The sequence below is a fragment of the Theropithecus gelada genome, chromosome 17, assembly GCF_003255815.1.
Source record: "Theropithecus gelada isolate Dixy chromosome 17, Tgel_1.0, whole genome shotgun sequence".
NCBI classification, from domain to species: Eukaryota; Metazoa; Chordata; class Mammalia; order Primates; family Cercopithecidae; genus Theropithecus; species Theropithecus gelada.
Genome location: NC_037685.1, coordinates 47,973,831 through 47,995,563, shown reverse-complemented (window position 1 = coordinate 47,995,563; position 21,733 = coordinate 47,973,831). Strand labels below are relative to the sequence as shown.

The 21,733-nt window shown below is 40.5% G+C and overlaps 1 protein-coding gene across 3 annotated transcripts in view; it reads right to left on the bottom strand.

Moving 5' to 3' along the window:
• Positions 1-21,733, bottom strand: part of MYO16 (myosin XVI) — a 702,327-nt gene that overhangs the window by 76,227 nt on the left and 604,367 nt on the right. For all 3 annotated transcript variants that reach the window (XM_025364355.1, XM_025364354.1, XM_025364353.1), the window contains exons 29-31: positions 14,946-15,042; positions 9,470-9,716; positions 7,273-7,541 (exon numbers count right to left, since the gene is read on the bottom strand). In XM_025364355.1, the coding sequence (XP_025220140.1) occupies positions 7,273-7,541; positions 9,470-9,716; positions 14,946-15,042 (613 nt within the window). The remainder of the gene's footprint in view (positions 1-7,272; positions 7,542-9,469; positions 9,717-14,945; positions 15,043-21,733) is intronic.

The following is a 21,733-nucleotide window of genomic DNA, read 5'->3' as shown; positions in this document are numbered from 1 at the left end:
TTTCAGATGATTCCAGCCACCTTGCTGCATGAAGGACCGCATATGACAACTGCCTCAGTGATCTCTGTTGACACCCAGAGCCTGAGAGGGGTAGTAAAACAATCACTACAGTATATAAATCTAATTTCTGGGTGGGTTGCTATGTGACAACACGTAACTGCTATAGTATTCCCTGAAAGTTTGCTTCAGATGTGGTGAAGAGCCTTTTTGCATTAAAAAATTATAAATAAAAGTAGCATGTTTGTTGAGAGGCTGTTGAGAACCTGACTCAAGGGTCCAAAGCTTGCCTATGTGACATGGGACAAGTTACACCACTGCTCAGTGACTTAATACCCTTCTCTACATGGGGTCATGATGACAGTCCTACTAGGTAGGACCGTTCTACAGATGAAAGATACTTAGCTTAATGCCTGCACATTGTAAACGTCACTAAGTATCCATCATGACCGACATTATCACCGCTACACAACCAGAAACTTACCGTGAGAGATAGAACTGTTCCTTAAAGTGTGGTCTGGGGTTCAGTAACATCAGATCACTAGAGTGCATTATCCTGTTCTACTCCATAACAGTTAAAATGGAACCTCTGGGGGGTCAGAACTGGAAATAGTCATTCTTTATAAACTAAAATTAGAAAACCACAGTTAACAAATTAAAGTCTAATTTGGTTTGTGGCTACTTCTGGATGCATGTGCACGTGTACACATGCTAAAAGTTCATTTGCAAATACTGGTTAGAGGGTTATTAAAAATGAATTTACATCAACAGTTTTCTTAATTTTTTGTCCTAATATTGATGCATAAAACATTTGCAACTACTTGATAAAGTCAATGAAATGGAGTAGGGAAGACAGTTCACGATCACAGAATACTTTTAGGGCAGGTTCTGGGATCCTAATGGTAGCTTAGGAGTCAGACTACATTCTGAAGCCATCTTATTACATCATAAAGTTGCCTCTTGTCTGAACTGCTGGAGAATGATACGGACATGTGTGTCATGTTAGGAGATCTACATTTTCTCCTACAAAACATTTTCCTTTTGGTATTTTTGCAAAGGCATGTCAGTGACTTTTAAGTCATCTTCTGTGCATAAGTTATTTGGTCCCATTCTCACAAAAACAAAATACCTGCATAGTTAATCTGTGAGAAAAAGGAGGAATGAGATGCTTGTTCATCCAAAATAAATAGTGTCTGCATATGTGACTCTCCTCCATTTTCCAGCACTTCTAGTGTGATTGTGCTGAGTTTCAGAGCAGAAGCAAACGTAGCACAGAGCACAGGACCTAGGACATAAAAGATGCTTAATTAAGTGCCTGCTAGCTGACTACTCAGACTGCATACATCAGTGGATATAGGATGGATTTACAATCAGTTGCAAATTGGACAGAAAGGGCTTCTACTGAGCAGTCATATGTCGCAACCTTGTTATAACTTTTCTTTCTTGGTGGGAGGAGCAGTTCAGGCAATATCATTGCCTTCCCTGACCCCATCTTTACCCTCCTGACTGCACTTGATGCTGTTGACATGCCCTTCCTGAGCCTTTCGCAGTCTCCACGGAGGGCAAGGTACTCTGTGGCCCGGTGTGCACCTATCACACCCTCAGTGCTGTGGCTGTGCTTCCCCTGTAATCTGTTTGACCACTTATCTCCCCACCTGGTCTGTCAGGTCCTCAGAGAGAAGCCAGGCTCATGGAAGACACTTAATTACTATTTGTTGAATGTACAACTGCGACATAGGTGGTGAACTGTGCAATTGTGTTCTGTTATCCCCAGCAACACATTTCTCCAAAGAGCGTTCACAGAAGACCTAATTTCTGTCCATTTTCAGGTAATAGAAAAAAAAATTTTTTTAAGGGCTTCTGTTAAAACTATGTGGACAAATCCAGCCTTGACACATTTCAAGGGTACTTCTCGAACCTTGGCAAATTGTGCTCCCTCTGATATACTGATAGGAAGCACATTCTCTTTTAATGAAGAGTGTAGAGAAATAGATTTCTGTAACATGTATTCACTTGATAAGTATTTGTTGAGTGCTTACTATGTGACACATGTTGTTCTAGAATGAAGACAGAAAGAAGAGAGTAAAGAAAAGAAATAAAGTTATTTCCAAATTAAGCCACAGAGCTGAATCATGATTTGTGTCTACACATGTAAACTGCGTTTTGCGGAGAATGGAGTTGTACAGCAATTTTTGAAAAACAAATTATAGGTTCATTAAGGTATAATTTCCAAGGAGGAGACAGTTGGAGTCTGAAGGGAGGGTGAGTGTGGAAGTGTCCACATAGAACGGTGAACAGTGAGGACTAGAGCTGCCTGAGAAAAGCTTGCTTCTGCAATTTCACCTTGAGCAACGGTCACTCCAAGCCAGGCACAGCACCACTGACATCATGACTTAACTGCAAGTCCCACATTTTAGAATTTAGTATCCATTTCACAAATGAGGAAACTGACTGTCAGAGGCTTCATTAACAACAAAGCTAAATGCTTGTAACTTTGCTCAGCACTTGCTATGTCCTGGGCAATGAGGCTCTACAGTCCTTTGCTTCCTAACTCCCCAGAAATAGCCGCTGCCGTGCTTCTGCTGTTGCTGCTCCTTGATATACATGGGCTTGGAAAGACTGAGTCACTTCTTCAAAGTCACACGCATGAAATGCAGGCTTATATTTAACTTCGGTCAGGAGACAATTCGAGAGAATGTTAACCGTCTTTGGGAGAAAGGCTGCACCCGGTGTGTGAGGAATGAACTCTGCAGAGCAGCACTCCAGCTGGGAGGCCCCGGCCAAGAGGAAGTGAAAACGAGGCCCTATCTTTCCTTTCCTAGCCACTATTTGCAAAGAGCAACTGCAGGCTTTTATTCAATGGCCAAAACTGCAATTCCTTTTGCACCGACCTAATAAAAACATGGTACTTTTAAATAGTTGTCTCTAGCTTGCTAATAGTTTGCAAAGAAGTGTTAACATTTATTGGCCTGCAAAATTGTTTCATGCTTTTGAGGTACAAAGGAAATGAGAAAAAAAAAATTGTTCTCTATCCTGTTTTCCTTCACCACAACCATTTTTATTGGGTGAGGACCCACTAGGAAAGACATGTGCTAATAAGAAAAAGGATAAACACAAAGATAACTTTAAAGTGACCTTGGGGCTGGTCACCCTACAATCCTTGGCCCTTGGTCTCCAATCAGATCTCCTTTCACTCTATAACCATCTGAACTGATTCACAGCTTTATTTGTAAAGGAAAAGAACTTGAACTTGATTTTTTAACATGCCAAAAAGGATGGCTCAGGTACAAAACCAACTTCAGCTGCAGTCCTCAATCCTGTGAAACCAAGGTTCACCAAGCATTTTAGAATAGTGATCAAATTTTCTTCCTATCTTTTGACAGAAAGGAGAATAATTTTGTGACGTTACTAGGTGCAAAAACATTCAGGATCACCACTTGGTACACACACGAAGCATTTAGAATCAGGGTTGTCTAACAGAAGCTTCTGTGATGATGGAAAAGTTCTACACCTGTGGCTACTGAGTACCTGGGAAGTGACTGATGATGGAGGAATGACATTTAAAATTGTATTTAATTTTATTTACTTTAAACTTAATTGGCCACATGTGCCTAGTGGCTACTGCATTGAACAACAAAGACTTAGATGATACTCCGATTGTGTTGGACTGAGGGAGATGTCTAAGATGCTAGGATCAATTTCATCACTGTCTTAACCACCTTCAGCTCCTGACATAAGGGCACAGAAGGGACCAGAACCCCGTCTGACAGCTGGCTTATCACGTGTGGGTGGAGCTACCTTTGCAATCATGGATTAGAAACCCAGACCACTGACAGACTGGGTGGCTAAGCTCCTGCGCTGGCCTTCTCTGACTCCCTAATGCTGTAAAAACTAATCAGCAAGCATGCTTGAGCAGATTAAGCTGTTTAATTGTCTTATTCTTAAAAATATACGGTATTGAGAGCGCATGCCAGAATGCAGAAATACATCTCTAGTTGCAGGAGGTCAAAGACTTTCTTTTTGTGGTGGCGGTTGTCAAGTCACCAGCATGAAGAATTAATGTATTGTAAGAAAGAACAGATAATGTAGATGGTAAAAAGGAAACCATGTATACACTTGCCCTTTGACAAGCTTCTGAAAGGTCTGCTCACCAGGGTGGGACAGAGTGGACAAAACGCATCTCTAAGTACCTTATAATCACATATCTGACAAAATTAGGATCCAAGAAACTAAATTTTACATAAATATCTCACATGCCTAATGCTATCACATGATGTATTTTGATAGCATGTAATAAGGAATTTAAGAGTTATTATGCTGTCCTCTTTATTAATCTTTTTCGGGGTCACTTTGCTTTTGTGCATGTGTGTGTGCGCATGTGTGTGCGTGTGTGTGCGCGCGTGCATGCGTGTGAGCATGCGTGTGCGTGCATGTGTGCATGTGCGTGCGTGTGCACATGTGTGTGCGCGTGCGTGCGTGTGTGCTTGTGTGTGTATCTCCTGTCGTTCCTGAGTAACCTTTATTTTAATTGACTCTGTTTTTGCTGCCCATATGAGAGTGCTCTCGGAGCTCAGCTTCTTCCTCACTATTTGATCTCCTTTCATAACATGTGACAAAGTGGCCCCCCCATTACTCCAGGGCAGTGGTCTTTTAAGGTGCACACAAACCTTTAGCTTTTCCTAGATGTTACAAGGTATTCTGAGGCCTCTTTATGCAAATTTCTAGAGCCTGTTTGCAGGGTTCAAGCTTGGATGGGGCTCCATTCTGCATTTGCTGCAATTTTCCATCACATTTCATGACTGTTTTTTCAATGTCTGATACTATCTGGAGTCTTAATTTCCCACCCTCTCTATCTCACAGGTCTTAGCATCTTAGATACCATCTTCCTCACACAAGCTGCCAAAAATCTTTCTTGTTACTCTAATTTACATCTTTTTGAGATACGGGCTGCAAATCTAAAATGGAGGCCTGAAGTTGGAACAGTGGCGATGAGATGCTCCCCACTTTCTCAGGGAGGGTGCTGGTGGCTCCCTCAGATCGTGGGCTTCTCCTGGTGTATGTGGCACCGGGGGAGAATGCCTCATATCTTTGGAGGTCCTGTTCTAATTTACATCTAAGTCCACATCGATGTCCACTTTGAAGACTTTCCTAGGGATGATCTTATCTAATGTCATTTTACAGCTTTTCTTATTGTGCTTATCAAACCAGGACTCTAAAGACACAAATTTGGACTCTCCTCCCCAAAGTCTTTAGGAATTTCTCCTCTACTTTGATCTAAGTATTGTTGATACATGGCTCATACACTAAGACAGTAACATTTTGTAAGTAAAAAATATCCTAAAGATCTATTCTTCTTTAATGCCACTAATAAAAAGCACTTTGAAGAGTGTACAGCATGGTGACAATAGTTAATGACAATACATTGTATTCTTAAAAAATGCTTTAAAAAAAAAAAAAAAGAAAGAAAGGAAAAGGGCCTGGCACAGTGGCTCATGTCTGTAATCTCAGCACTTTGGGAGGCCAAGGCAGGCAGATCACTAGAGGTTAGGAGTTTGAGACCAGCCCGGTCAACATGGTGAGACCCAGTCTCCACTAAAAATACAAAAATTAGCCAGGTGTGGTGGCAGGCACCAGTCCCAGGTACTGAGGGAGGCTGAGGCAGAAGAATCACTTGAATCCCGGAGGTGGAGGTTGCAGTGAGCTGAGATTACACCATTGCACTCCAGCCTGAGCAACAAGAGCAAAACTCCGTCTCCAAAAATGGACACTAAGTGCTCTTAACACAGAAATGATGGCTGTGTGAGGCATGGATTTGTTAATTCGCTAGATTTAACCATTCCACAATGTACATATACTTCAAAACAACATGTTGTTCATGACAAAAACATATAATTTTATGTCAATTAAAAATAAATTTGAAAAAAAAAAAGAAGTTGGCTAGGATGGACTTACTGCTTCAGGCCTCTGTCCCATGTCGTCCTACCACCTTCTTGTCAGTCATCCCAACATTGAGCTTATGGATTTGCTGTGTTTTTGTATTTGGGGTTATTTATTTACGGAAGGAACTGTGTTTCATCCTATGTTCAGATATTATTTTCTTTTTTTTTTTTTTTTTTTTTTTTTTTTGAGACGGAGTCTTGCTCTGTCACCCAGGCTGGAGTGCAGTGGCCGGATCTCAGCTCACTGCAAGCTCCTCCTCTCGGGTTCACGCCATTCTCCTGCCTCAGCCTCCCGAGTAGCTGGGACTACAGGCACCTGCCACTTCGCCCGGCTAGTTTTTTGTATTTTTTAGTAGAGACGGGGTTTCACCGTATTAGCCAGGATGGTCTCGATCTCCTGACCTCATGATCCGCCCGTCTCGGCCTCCCAAAGTGCTGGGATTACAGGCTTGAGCCACCGCGCCCGGCCCAGATATTATTTTCTAGTGAGTTCTACCCAGCCGTTTCATTTAGAATCTCAACCCCTGTTCCACCCTATACTACTATCCTGGGTCTATTTATTTCTCTCAGCAGCAACAATCCACTTCTAAAGTATTTACTCTTTCACTATGTTTACCATCTGTTTTACCACACTAGAATGTAAACTCCATGAAGAAAGATATAGACATGCCTAGAATAGAGCCTGATGCATAGCGGGTGATCAATAAAATCTGTTAAATTCTAAGTGTTCCGCTAAGAAGCACTTCCTTTATTTTTCGCAATTCTTAAAATTAATAATTAAACAGTAATTGTCTCATTACTGATCTATGAGATCTGGCTGAGAAAAACTGCAATGTTCCCTTTTGAGCATCCCTGTTTCTAGACAATGGATGCAGAAACTTTTATAATCTAGTCTCAAAAGTTTTCCTAACAGTATTCTCCTGCACAATGACTCTCCTCTGGGTAAATAATTTCACTTATCGTGTGATGAAGCAGTCTTAATTTTTTATTAGATTGTGATAACTGGACTGCCTGATGCATTTTCTTGACTTTCTAACTGGTGAACCTTTACATGGAATAGCTGCTGACTTTCTGAATTGATTTGATGCTGCTCTTTGGAGGCAGGGGTGGGGATGGGAGTTAAGGAAATGCCATGTAAGTAGCTTTTCCCTAAGAGGCTTAGAGATTTGAATAAATATTATTTATATTTAATGATTAAGAGCTGCTGGCAAGCCAACAATTGGATTTATTTCTATTAAGAATACATTAGGGCCACATACTGCCATGGGCGCCCTAAGGCGAAGTCAGAGCATTCACGAGCCCAGAACACGAGGCTGGCTCCCTCCCCAGGGCTGACCTTCGTTGGCTGCTTCCCTGGCCGCAGAGAGACAGGCGCTCACAGCCTCATAGGAAGCACTCAGTCGGGTGTTGGGGTCCCTCTTTGGCTTGGGCGGAGGCTGTTTCCGTGGAGATGGGAGGCTGCTGTTGTCATCCATGCTGAACACCGAGTGCAGCGAAGGAGACCAGATGGACGGGCCAGCAAGGCACTGGCCCAGGCCATCCACGGCCATGCAGACTGACATGGAGCTGGGGTGGAAATGCCTGGGTCCACTCTTGTCTTCGGTTCTTAGGGGGAAACAAAACACAAACAGCACCACGCCAGAGAGGCCCAGATGCATTATTCCGGTAACAAGGAACCTGCTCAAGCAGACATAATGACGGCTTTTTGGCAAGCAGCCCTTCCTGCTGTGGCTGGAGGACGTGTGCAGCCCTCTGGTGACCAGTTGGTCCAGAGAAGGCCACCCGTCCTCTGGCTCGGGCTTTGTGATGAAAAGCACATGAGCCCGCGGGATATCCATCATGATTACTTTTTAAACATTCTCACACAAACGCAACACTACTTAAGGGGCTTCGCATTTTCCATCAGGCACTCGCTGAATGAGTTCTTCACACTCTGATTATTAAGCAAATCAAAAAACCAGAATTTCAATCTGAATGATAATTTCTGGCAAATCCATCTTAATAGAGAGTTACTGATGCATCAAATACTGGGAGTTCATCACCATTTCCCCTCGCAAGAGGAGGAGAGACTCTACTTAAAACTCGCAGAAATTTACATTTCAGTGTTCTCTTTCTCCCCGTCACTCTCTTTCCTGCCATTTAAATTCTACCAGAAATTATTTAATTATGTGCAGAGCTGTTATTTCTCCTTCTTGACTCTGTATGGTTGGCCAGTGCCAAGGAAACTGCTGGTATCCAGTAAATAAACAGAGAAATACTTCTTCACTTAATTTTGTATCAGGAAAATACATACATAATCAAATTGAGAAATTGGGGTGGCCGTTTAGTTCCAGCAGAGAAAATAATAAATATTATTTTGGAAGTCATATAAAATTAATAGTTATCTTGTTTAAAAAAAATTTCTTCTGGCTTCACATGTCAACGTAATCATGTGCTAGCAAGATGCCAATGCATTCACTCTACAAGGAGTTTCCAAGCATTTGTTTTTATAATTATATCTTTCTGTGGCAGAACACCAACAGGGCTAGAATCTACCACAAGGCAGAGCCAGCCGCCCATGTAGAAAATGAAATAGCTGAAGATGAAAGCGTGGCACTCAGTGGATAATTTGTTTTTCCTGTAATGTTTAATTACAGTCTTTTTTTTTTTTGTACAAAAGGGATTTTTTTCAGTATTTAATCACTGAGATATTTGAAGCTAATTAACAAGATACACATTGCCATTTCCACTTTAATAAAAAAAATTGACATCAGCAGAAATGGGAAAGGAGAGTCATTTTCAGTGAGAAACTACAAGATATTACCAAGTTTCTATAGCAAAATAAACATCTCCCTGACGATAAATTAAGGTCCAAAGGAAGGAACTCCTTGCTCTCCCTCGTAGGTGTGTGGTGGTTCACGAGTGTCTTCATCGTTCTCAGAGAGAGGAAAATGATCAAATGGAGAAGGACCAGCTGGTCTTCATGTTTCTGTTTTAAGCTAAGCATCTAAAGTGAACTTTTAAATAAAAAGCTTTCCCCAAAGCTTGCTTTATTGGAAAAGAGAGATGTGACAGTTTACACAGGGATATATAATACACTGACAATCTATCGAGTTCACTTTCTTTCGTGTTTTCAGAGTGGTATCTCCATTTTTTGGGTCAGATTTCCACAAGTTTCTATAAGCCAGCCTTATGTCCGTAACACTTGTGTAAAAATGTCAACCCCCAAGCTATATAGTTTTGCCAATACAGAAACAGTAAATGCTTTAGAACTAGAATGTGCTTGAGGTAGTTAAGTGACACAAGCATGGCAAGTGAGGCAGTCGTCATCACATACGAATGAAGGAACGCAGCAGCCTCGAACTCATGAGAAGACAGCACAGGAAAGCATCTTTTTAGACTGCTGCTGTTTCAAATAACAAACCACGCACACCTGTTCCTGTAACTCCTGTCATATTATTTGATCGAACTCTTCATTAAGGGCTATATGAATTTTCATGACTCCACTGAATCAATCACAAAGGTAATTAAAGTTGCATGCTCTCTGCCTTTACCTTTTGATTCCTTCCTCTTGCGTGTTCCTGACCTCTAACTTCTCTTTATGGTAGGGAGCGTTCATTTCACTACGGAGCCGGTCATTTTCCCGGGCAATGTCTGAAGCATTCTGAATGACCAGGGCGTCATAGGTTTTCAGCCCCATGTCCTCTGTGTTCTGCAGAAAGCTATTGATAGAAGTCACCTCTTGTTGTCTGATGCTCATTTTCTGAAGCAGGTGCTGGCGTGCTAAAAATCCTCTGATAACTTTTATAGAAGAATCATGGGTCAGTAAACGGAGGAAAAGTGAAAAACTCAGACATGCACAAACAAAAATCACAATATACTTATCTCTGAGCAGTTATAAAATAAGATACATTTAACCCAGAATAAGAATTTATCTAAATCAGCAGTGATAACACTAAAGGCAAAGCACTTTGACCTGAATGAGATCTTGCAGGCAATACTGATGATAAAGGCCTCCACACTGTTTTTGGTGACACAAGCTGGACACTGATGGACTGGAGTTAAATTGATGGGAAAGAACTAGGTCCAAATGACACAGAATTTTGGGGTATGCCTCCAACTGCAGCATTTTGGGACGCACGAATCATCTTTCATTACATCACATTATTACATAAACACCTAAGGCTTATGGGGTTTGTCTTTGGAAATATCATGCATATATTGTTTCTAAGATTATGATTTAATTCTTAAGAGAAATTAACACTATATTTAAGACTCTGGAGAAAGACTATATAAATACAGGAATCTATCCTGCTCTCTGGGAGAGGACGGCTAGAAAAATGTGTAAAAATTGGGGGAAATGAGTGAAAATGCTTTGAAATCAATATGTCAGTAACAAATACAAGAATTAAAAACAAAAGACCACCATTTAAAGGGACCACTGTGTGTAAGACACTCTATTACCTCATTCAATTCTGAAACTCAATGACAAAACATACCACTACCTCAATTTCAGACACAATGGCACTTCTCTTAGTGAAACTAAGAAAGTTCCTCCAGGTCAACACAACCAAAGAATAGTAGAGCCAGGGTTCATATGTCCCCAAGCTTAGGAGGTGAAATTACATTTCCTTAGCCTGCAGTTGCACAGACCTAATCTCTAACTCTTCAGGGGGCAGATCACCAACCAAGAAAGTCACAGGGAAGCCTATTTGCAATCAGTGTTAGAAAGAACTTCCTAACCATCAGCACAGGGTGGAAGTGGATCAGGCTGGCTCATGAAACAGTTGCTTCCCAGGCCCTGAGTGTGTACAAGGCCAGCACAGTGACCCCTTCTCATGGGTGAAGTGGACAAGTGCAGGTGGAGGAATTCTGATTAGAGTCTTTTCAAACTTTATGATTCTGTCTCTCCCAATTTTAAAAGTTTCTGGGATTATAAGGAGTTGGTTAAGATGACAGAAGATGGATAATTTCAGGAAAGCCAATGTCTGCGGCAAAGCCACTTTATTCTTGCCCTTGGGAAAGGAAGAAGCCTATAAATTATTAAGTGCTTTAAAATAGTCCATGGTTATAAAATAACAAATATGAGGGGTACCTATGATATTGACTTTGATGTCTTTACTTGAGTAGCTGGTGGAAAGTTGAACAGAACATTCTACTATGATGGCTGAAGAGGAAAATAATATGTGGATATCTGAAATGCTGAAAGCGTTTTTTTCCGATGGCACTACTGAAGGTTTAGTTATGTTGGAATGCAGTTGCATTAAGTTAACTGTAAAACAGTCATTCTGAAGTAACCTAAAGGAAAAATGTTAAGCAGAGCAGTACGATCAGATTTCCAGGAAGATAAAATGTGGAATAAAGTGGAGCAGTAGGAACCAATGGGCACCTCGAGCGAGAAGAAGGCAGAACGCTTGAAATTGGCCTGTTCACTTGTTCTTTCTGGTTACACTAAAACAAAACAAAACAAAACAAAAAAAACAAACAAAAAAAAAACAAGGGAGACATTGGCTTTCGGAAGAGGGAAAGTGAGTATATTCAAGATGTTTAATCTCTTGGAATAAAGAGAAGATTAATGTGGATGTGCCAGACTTCTCCTGACCTCCCACTACAGCACAGCTATTCACTGGATTCGCATTCACCCGGAGTCTATTGTCCCGCCTCCAGAAGACCTCACTTTCTCACACTTCATCCCACTAGCCTTTTAAAATTCTTTAAAAATGTTACACCGGTTGCTTAATATTGATATCTTCAATAAGGGGCAACTGGTAAAAATAAAATTGCCACTCATGGATGCTGATGTTTATTGTCTTTCAGACAAATTCAGAAGACTGCTGCTAAGACACCTGCCATGTAAGGTCTTAATTTCATCTGAATGAAATGAGCATATACAGTCAGAGAAAAAACTTCTGGCAGGAATAATTTCAAATTAAAATGATTAAATTTAAAACTAAAAGTTACAGCTTTCTTCCCCCTGGACATTTTTAAAGAAAAATATAGAATTCTTAAAAAAAAAAACTGGAAATGCTTCCAGATCATATAAATTTTTAGTAAATTTAATATTAGCAAAAAGCATTGAGGGAACTGTTTTAAGAGCTATGAAAATAAAAATCAATAATTAATGCTTTGCATTTAAAACCCTGTAATTAAAAAATACTCATATTCATTATTTCACTTATGCAATATGAGATTATGGTTTCTATCTTGATGTCATTTTTTAAGACTTTTTTTTTTTTTTGAGATGGAGTTTCACTCTTGTTGCCCAGGCTGGAGTGGTGCAATGGCATGATCTCGGCTCACCACAACCTCTGCCTCCTGGGTTCAAGCTATTCTCCTGCCTCAGCCTCCTGAGTAGCTGGGATTACAGGCATGCACTACCATACCGGGCTCATTTTGTATTTTTAGTAGAGACGGGGTTTCACCCTGTTGGCCAGGCTGGTCTTGAACTCCTAACTTCAGGTGATTCGCCTGCCTTGGCCTCCCAAAGTGCTGAGATTACAGGCGTGAGCCACTGCACCCGACCTTTTGAGACCATTCTTAATTTTTATCTTTCAAAAAGTGAACAAGTAATTACAGTTCTGTTCATCTTTTCTGTTCCAGGTCAATAGGGTACAGCAATTTAATCTTTGTTAAATAGAACAGAAATTTCTAATGGGGCAAAACTTCTTCTTATTATATTTAAGGGAAGTTTTCAGGAGAATTTGTGATACCCTGTTCTGTCTTTAGCATTATATTAAATGAGACTCTCCCTGTCCCAGTTTCAGCTGAGGCTGCAGATAAAGCTCTGGATGCCATAGGTCCTGGGTGGGGCCTGAGGCATTGCTTTGCTAGCCAGATCCCTGGTGAAGTTGGTGCCACTGGTGTTCCAGGGAAACGTGGGTTGGGGCAGGGCCAAACGTGCAAATAGGACTTGCAAGGGGGAGATCCAAAACAGACCTGTGGCCTGCCCTCTCCCCTGCGCTGATGAAGGTTGATGTTAAGAAGGCCAGGTCATCACACACTAGAAAGAAGATGCCTCCTTTACCAAGAGGTGGCAGTTGGCCCTCTCTTGTCCAAGACTCCCCCTTGCCTCAGCCTGGTGAAAGTGGCTTCAGGAGGCCACCCAGAGATCTCGGCATGTGGCTCCTTGGGGTTGGGAGCCACTGTGCACTGTGATATCTCAGAGGCCACGGCTGCAGTTTTCACAAGGATGTGGTTTTCACAAAGAACGTGTACAGAGAGAACAATGAGACTCCAACAGAGGGTCTGCAAGGTGCCCAGGGGTTGAGGGGTGACTTGCAAATGACCGGCCAAAGGAGGATGTTGCCAGTTAGAGAAGGAAGTCCCTGAAGTGCTCCGGAATATGTGGAAAGCTGTTGAAGTCTGCCCCAGCTGGAGGAGACCAGTGCCAGAGTACACCTGTGTCATCAGAAGACTTGCCAGAAGCATGTCTTTTTATCTTTAGAAGACTTTTTATCTTCCTCAGAAGACACCTCCTTACTTCTTCCCCTCCTCATTAACCCTGGGAGACCCCGAGGCAACCTGAGTAGGTAGGGATCAGTCCCACGTCCAGTAAGGATGGGACAGGCCTGCAACAGCCAAGAAGGATGTTTTAACTTAGAATGAAGTTCTGAATTTTGATCACTATTTGAGCTGGATGTGTTAAAATCTGAACAGAGACTAGCATGTAACAGGGCTTCTTATTTATTTTTTTCTAATTTTGATTTTTTTTTTCTTTTAGAGGTGGGATCTCACTCTGGCACCCAGGTTGGTGTGCAGTGGTAGAAAAAGCTCACTGCAGCCTGGAACTCCTGACCTCAAGGAATTCTTCACTTCAGTCTTCTGAGTAACTGGGACTATTGTTGCGTCCCACCATGCTTGGGAAATTTTTTGAGAGATGGGGGTCTCACTATGTTGCCCAGGCTGGTCTTGAACTCCTGGACTCAAGGGATCCTCCTGCCTCAGCCTCCTGAGTAACTGGGATTACAGGTGACTTTTTATTATCAGAAAATGAAAAGACCCATTGGAGATTCACACAGGGGCATACCTGAATGAATCCCACAGAAAAAGTGGACAGAGGCTTGAGAAGAATAAAAGTGATCTGGGGATCCTATTAGGTTTCCTTGTTAGAGTAACAGTTTCAAATATATTAGAATTGAGTTCACTATATCTTACTAAAAGCTAGCATATAGATCATTTCTCCCTCTTTTATTATTCTTTCAGGAATATATATATATATAAAATTATATATAATATATATAAATATATATATAAGCTATTAAGCAAATTAAAAATCTATTACACATGTACATCTTATGTGAAGCATAGTTATGTTTTTAAAAATGTACCCATTTTCAATAGTCACTTGGATTTTGATAGAAAAAACAATTCCAAATGGAATCTCTTCTAAAGTTAAAATGAATAGATACTATCTGCTTTCAAAGATAGCACTCCAAATATTACTGTCACTTCATAAAGGGAAAAAAAAGTCAATACTTTTTCCAAGGCACATGTAGAATTACAGAAAATGTTGTTTGGTTCATCGGCTTGTTCCAGTTCTCCAAACTCTGGTGTCCCTGTGGCGCTACTGAAATGACACAGGAATTTGGTGCCATAGCTGCACCCACATGCCAGGGGAGACGTTTTCCCTGCTGCACAGTCAATGTTACATTCTCACTGTCCTGTGCTTTTGGAAAGAATTTAAAAGCCTGAGTATTTGCAGGGTAATGGATGCATAAATAGTAAGAGATGTATATTCCCTCTTCCAAACTGTACTTTAGGGAAATTCAATATAAAATTTTGTACAAAAGGATGTCTAATTAAAACATGACCAATGTCTGCAAATGTTGATTTTGAGACAGTTGCATAGCAAACTAAACCTCGATGCTTCCTAAACACCCAAAAACTATTTGCCTGAAGATAGCATCCAGGAATGGAATACAGTGGCCATTAGGGTGCAGACCCCATTGACATTTAAACCTAGGGATGCACTAAAAGAGTTTGCATTTCACAACTCAAAGATGTTCGGAAATGTTGGCATATAAATGTTACCTTTTTGGCAGGTTATAATTTTTCTCTGCAACTGTAGGCACAAGTCATTGAGTTGGTCAGCATGCCAGTATTTTAGAAACACTTTTCGGACTCCCATCTAAAACGCAAACAGCAGGGAAACATTTAATAGCATGAAGATACCAAAATGATGATGGAAAAATAATCAGACAAAAGATTTTTCCAGCAGAGGATTAGAAGAAACAAACTAAGAAAATTAGAGTACATGTCTCTGATGCTCAAACACTATTACATTTAATCAAAATCCCAAAGGCTTTGTTGTCATAAGTATGTTTTCTGCATGTGCCACATTGTTTGCAAATGGTTACACACTACTGATGTGGGTTGTACCATGTGGTGCAAAAGAGAAACACTGGCCTTGACTATCAGTCAGAAGAGAAGACCATCCCCATGAATGGATTCTCCCATTGTAGAGCTAGACCCTCATCTTTCCTTCCTCTTTTCATAGCAGGGAGTTTGAGTTTTGAGTTTACAAAAAGAAAAACAAACACTCAAAAGACCAAAATGAAACATAAAGCCGACGCATAAAATTGTTTTATTTCTATAATTTTTCCCACTATGCCACATATGATTATAAATCAAATGTTTGTACAATTGCAATTATAGAACTTCAGAACTAAAGTTTAAAAGTCTCAAGAAAGATGAGAAAGTCATCTTTGAGCAACAATCTTCTGGATGTTTGCACAAACAGTAGTTATGGGATGAACATACTTTTCCAGAATTTTTAAAAAGAAATTTTAGCATGACATGAAATCAGTTTCTATGACAAGCTCTAGTGGCATGAGAACTTATCCAAACGTACTGATATCGATGAAGACAGCTGCCAAAGAAAATTCTTAACACAAAACTGTAAGCCACATTCATACACTTTTAAAGTAATTCTCTTGTGTGTTGTGCTTATTTGAAGAATTCACAGAACTGAGGTAGGTGTGAGGAATACCCCTCACATAGAAGGCACTCATAGTCTCTTAGGAGAAGCAGACACAAGTAATTGCAGGAGAGCCTGGTGAATCCGAATGTGGTGTGCCAAGGAAGCTCTGAGATGGTATTCGGTTAGATAAAGGGAAAGTATTACTTGCAATAAGTTTATAATCATATTCTTAGCACTTGAGACAAACACCATTAAAGTGAGAAGTCTAACATGTGTGCTCCCAAGCATGAACTGGGGACATTAAAATGATAACACCCCCCTAGCCTATGCCATACATCACAGTGTCACCAGAAGCTGGCATGTGCGTACACACCATGAGGTATGGGAAAGGTTTGTAGGTCAGCCTTGTCTTCAGAATGGTTGGCCAGAGATGTTTTATGAGCTATTTCATATGAAAATGGAGCTTATTCCAAACACGCCTTGTCACTTCACCCCTTTCCACCTAACTCTTCCCTTACATGATCTGCTGTCTTAATAAAACAGTTTTGCCGAAGATTTTGGCTGAATTCTGCATTATGAGAGTCAGGCTAATTAGTTAGATCAACGGGAAAAACTCTTAACTACTGGTCTACTTCAGAGCCTTCTGGCTGACTAGATGTTCTTCTTCATTTAGTTTAGTTTCTTTTAGTTGGTTGAAATTTGAGACAGTAACATGAGTGGGTGGCTACTGAGATTGTTACTTTTTTTTTTTTTCATTGTATTGCCATTTTATCTTCCCAGTTATTTTCCATAATTCATAGTCTTTTTTTTTTTTCTCCTTCCCAACTGCTGACTTATTTTGGCAGTCGACAGGAAGAACAGTTGGTCCTGTCTGTGAGCTCTGCAGAACAAATCTGTGAGACAGGCATTGGAAAGGAGGGAGCATGTCACCTCTCTGTTCATCATTGATTGTGGGATGTAACTCATTGTGGGAGAATAACTCCCAAAGACAAACTTCATCCAAACCTGGGTTCCAAAACAGAACTCCAAAGGAATGATGGCTGGTGATACTCCACAATGGATGGGATCAATAATGATCATTAGGGGAATTAACATACGGAAGGAGAGCAACATGCCTAAAAGACCTGTGGAATGGAAACAGGAGAACAGGATTCTAGTTCCCCTCTCTTAATTCAGTGGAGACCCTGAGCAGGAGGGGAGGTGGAAAAAATGAGTATGTCCTCTTACAGTGGCATTTCTAACAGCCATTCCAAAACCCAAAGGAGGTTTATCTTGAGCATTGTGCTAGATTTGGGGATACAAAGGAGGCCTCCATCCTCGTGGAGCTCATAGTGTACTGGGGAAGGTCAGCAGTGAGCAGATTGTGGCAATTGTCCATGCTCAGGACAGAGAGTTATGTCCAAGAAACAGCTTTCAAGAAAAGAGAGTGATCAAGGTGTGATCAGGCAGGGTTCAGTGAGAAGCATGTTTTCTAAGCCATTTTGTCTTGAGGGATAAGCAGGAATTTCCCAGGGCATCTTGAGATGGTGGGTGTGAGACAGAGAAACTAGCATGTGAAGGACAAGAACCAGAAGATAAACCATCTGAAGGTACAGTTATGTGGACACGGATGAGGGAAGAGGCTACACCTGTAATTGCTGGCTACATCATGAAGAGGACTATAGGAAAAACATGGAAATTCTCCCATGAGCAATTTGGATATGCTGGGAAATGTTAAGAGGACCAGATCTAAATTTTATAAAAATATTTTTTTGAAATTTGTCTTGAATCCTGAAAACTGTCTAAGAATAGATTGTTGAGCTGGTCATTGGCAAGGGAGGGAAAAATACTCCAATTAATCATTTAGGTTTGGAAGATTCTGCAACTGCTGCTTCCCTGTTGACCAACTCCTCTGTATCCTTTACAACTGAAATCAAACCTCATCTCCATTACTAGAATTTTTATATCCACCTTTCCATTTCCTTTAGGGCTTTGACACCTTCTATTTGTGTTCCCAGAGCATCCTATAAATGATTATTTATCCTATTATAGTGCTTTGTATATATTTACCATTTTATATAAATATATATATATATATATATATATTTGCATCTCCTGAAGAATATGGACACATATTCTTGAAATGCACAAGTGGCAGGGATGTGGGCAGGATGAATTCAGATCAGAAAAAAAGAACAGAAGATAAAGAATTGTGAAGCCCTTGCATAAAGTGAGTCACAGAGACGGATGATAGCTTCTAGGGTGAAAATGAGGTAAGATGGAAAATGAAAACTTCAGTCAGATCCTAGAGTCATTCAACAATCCAGAAGTAAGTCACAGAAGGTGGCAGGTGATAGAATAAGTCACGGAGGAAATAAAAGGAAAAAGAAACATGGGGTGAAACTGGCCTACCAGTTTGTATTGTGACACCAGATCTCCAACCTCCATGGAGTGAATCTGAAGCCCAGAAGCCCCTTGTAACTTACAAAACCCTTGGTTGTACCTCAGCAGTGCAGATCTGCATAGCCATCACTACATCAAAAACCCACCAGGGGACTGGAGAACAGGTCCGCCCTTCCAACTCCTACCATTGCAAGTGTCTGCCTTCCTCTCATTTGTCCTTCAGTTGCCAACCCTGCTCCCTCCCAGCCATTATCCTCATTATCTCAACCCATGGCTAGCTGCAGCCATAAGCTGGGGGACCAGGAGCTAGCTGACCCTGTTGCCTCCTCCTCCTCTCATACAAAGGAAGTGGGGAAAAGGGGAAACTCAGGATACAGTATATTCAGGAAATAGACAGTTTTGGTTTAGATATGGAAGTTAAATTACAGGAAGAGTAGACACAGAGGTTGAAGTGAACTTTTCTTGGAATACACTAGGGATTTCATGAAGCTCTTGATGGTGGTTAGTTGAGAAGTGGATTGACGGTTTCACTGCATGTCAGGTCAGTTTTGGAAGTGGAGAAAAGGACTTCTTTCTGGGAGCCATGGATTGGGATAATGGCTGGGAAGAAGCAGGGTTGGCAATCGAAGCACAAATGAGAGGAAGGCAGACATGTGCAATGGTAGGAGTTGGAAGGGTGGACCTGCTCTCCGAACCCCTGGTGGGTGTTTGATGTAGTGATGCCTGTGCAAATCTGCACTGCTGAGGTACAACCAAGGGCTTTGTAAGTTACAAAGGGCTTCTGGGCTTCAGATTCGCTCGGTGGAGGTTGGAGATCTGAAGTCACAATACAAGCATCCTATCAAGACATGGCTAAAGACTTTGTTGCAATGGCTGGGTATTGTGCTTGCTGCTATTACATTCATTCAGATTATTTTGTAAAAAAATTCTTCCATCAACTACTTGGGCATATTTTATGGGTATCCAACGGACTATTTTATTTCATGTAGTTTTGTATTATATAATTTATTTATGGTTTGGCAACATTTGTAGATACTCATTGGATGTTTTAGCATTTGTTTGACTGTACTTTTTTTTTTTTTGAGATGCTATACTTGTAGTAAATGTTTACTCTTTCTGAAAACAATGAAATTAGCAGTTAAGTAGTATTTTGGAGTTCTTCCCCAGAAACCATTCTGAATGTAGTCTTTATAGTTCTCTACTTTCACTGATGCTACGGATTAATGAAGATACAAATTTAAGAATCCTTCTTTAGCAGGGAAACACAGATAAGATCACATATATTCTGAATTTTCATGGATTCACACTGTTTATTAATGATATTGACCAAAAGAAAATTATTGACCATTTTTGTTTTTTTCCTATGGAATGAATGTTACTGTATAATCAGTCTTACAGTGTTATACCAAATCCAATAAATTAAGATTCATTAAAATTAGACCAAAGGTTCAGATCACCTACATTTTTCATTTTGGTGGTATTCTCACATCAAAGAATGTTTCTCAGTAAGCAGAGAAAAGGAGAGGTTAAAATGTTCTTCAACTGAACCCTCTCCCTGTGCACTGCTAGATGCAGAGTGTTCCCAGCTGAGATTAAAATGTTAATGTCATTCTGACTCCTGTAAAAGTAAACCATCTGTGAATTACAGTCATCGCTATTTTTATTAGAAAACCATTAGGTTTTTTTTTCTTTTTAAGTGACAGATTTTAAAAGATTAAACAAAATTGTCATTGATGACTTCCAAAGCTCCAATTACTGCTACAATTTTTAGGTGTGTGTGTGTGTGTGTTTTTTTTTTTTTTTTTTTGAGAGGTGTAGGCTGTGGAGGTACAGACAAATGCTGGAACGGTGCTTGTGCTAGAGTGTAGGTGGCACGGAAGCTGTGTTAGTAGAGACTTCAAGGGAACCTGTAGAGCGCTTTTTTTTTTTTAAAGACAATTTTTAGGAGTGCTGAGTGTTTCTGGCAGTACTTTTGGAACAGCATTTACAAAGAAAAAATACAGCTATTATCCTTTGATATTTTTCTGCGATGCACATTTCTCTCTGTATTAATGAAATTGAGGAAAACATCTAATGTAGAACTATTCTTACATATTGATAGTTTAGAAAAATAGTGACGCCTCTCATTTCGTTATATCTATGAATTCTTTGGGAGTTGAAGAAGCATATATTATTTGTATTCTATGTGTGACTTAATTTAGTTTACTCATTTACTGCTGCTGAAAAATACAATCAGTAATTGTTTCCCATGCAGGTAAAGTAAAGGAGAAAGCTCAGGTCACATGGTTCTGCTTTGACAGAAGGACATGCCAATTAAAACAACAAAAAACACTTCAGTTACTTATGGAGACATAGAAAATTGGATAACATTTATTTTGAAATAATAGTACAATTTCCTCTAAGGAAATGTGCACTTGTGATGTCTACAACAGATGATACTAGTAGGATTCATCATCTACAAAGGAGGGGCAAAGGAACTGAGTGTCCATAACCCACACTGTTCTAGTTAGATCTTAGAAATCATCTCGATCAACCTCTTCAGTTTTCAAGAGAAAAAGATATGTCTTAGAGAGGACATATGACACTCACACAGTCCATACAGAAAGTTAGTGCCAGAGGTAAGATGAATCGGAGCTCTCCAGGCTCCAGACTAAAAGAAACACATACCCTTGACCCTATAAAGTCTCAAACTGAAACATGTGTATTAATCACTTGGAGATCTTGTCAAAATGTAAATTCTGATCCAGTAGGTTGGGATGGGGCCAGTGATTCATTCTGCATTTCTAACACATTCCTAAATGATGTCGGTGACGTTAGTCTGTGGACCACGTTTTCAGTGGTGAGACCCTGGGTCACTCTCTTTTCTTGAAGCTTGACTTCTCTGACAAGCTCACCTGGTCCCCTGCTCTGTGTCTGTCATCTCTGTTCCAATGTTTGTCTGAAGCTGCTACGTTGCTGCTTCCCAATGAAAAGTTAGCTATCCTCAGAATTCTCTGCTGAATTCTCCTCTTACTTTTCATCATCTTCCTGGTAAGTTCATTATTCCAAAAGCTTTCACTGTAGACTGCTCATGAGAGCTCATCTTATCACCGAGTCCAGACCTATGGAGCCCATCTCATTGCGCACACATTTATGTCAATGTTTCATGGGCACCCTAGCCTCACTCGTATGTTTCCCTCTTGTCCTGTATTTTCTAGCTCAGTGATCAAAAGAACCATCTACCTGGGTATTCCCTGAGCACCTCAAGCCCTAGAGATTTCCACAGGTCATTTCTCACACACTTTCCCATCTCATCCATCCCTACCCACTCTTGCCTTTCTAGGCCAAAGGAGTCATCATCACCTCATCACCCAAGCCAGAACCCCAAGCATCACCTAAGTTTGCTTACAGCTTTTCCCCCAGGCCCCATTTAGTCATAAGTTCTGTTGAGGTTTCTAGAACCCACTTACTGATTACTTTTATGAATAATTTCAGTAGCTCCATAAATTATCATGGGTCTATAAGCATCCATTTTTTT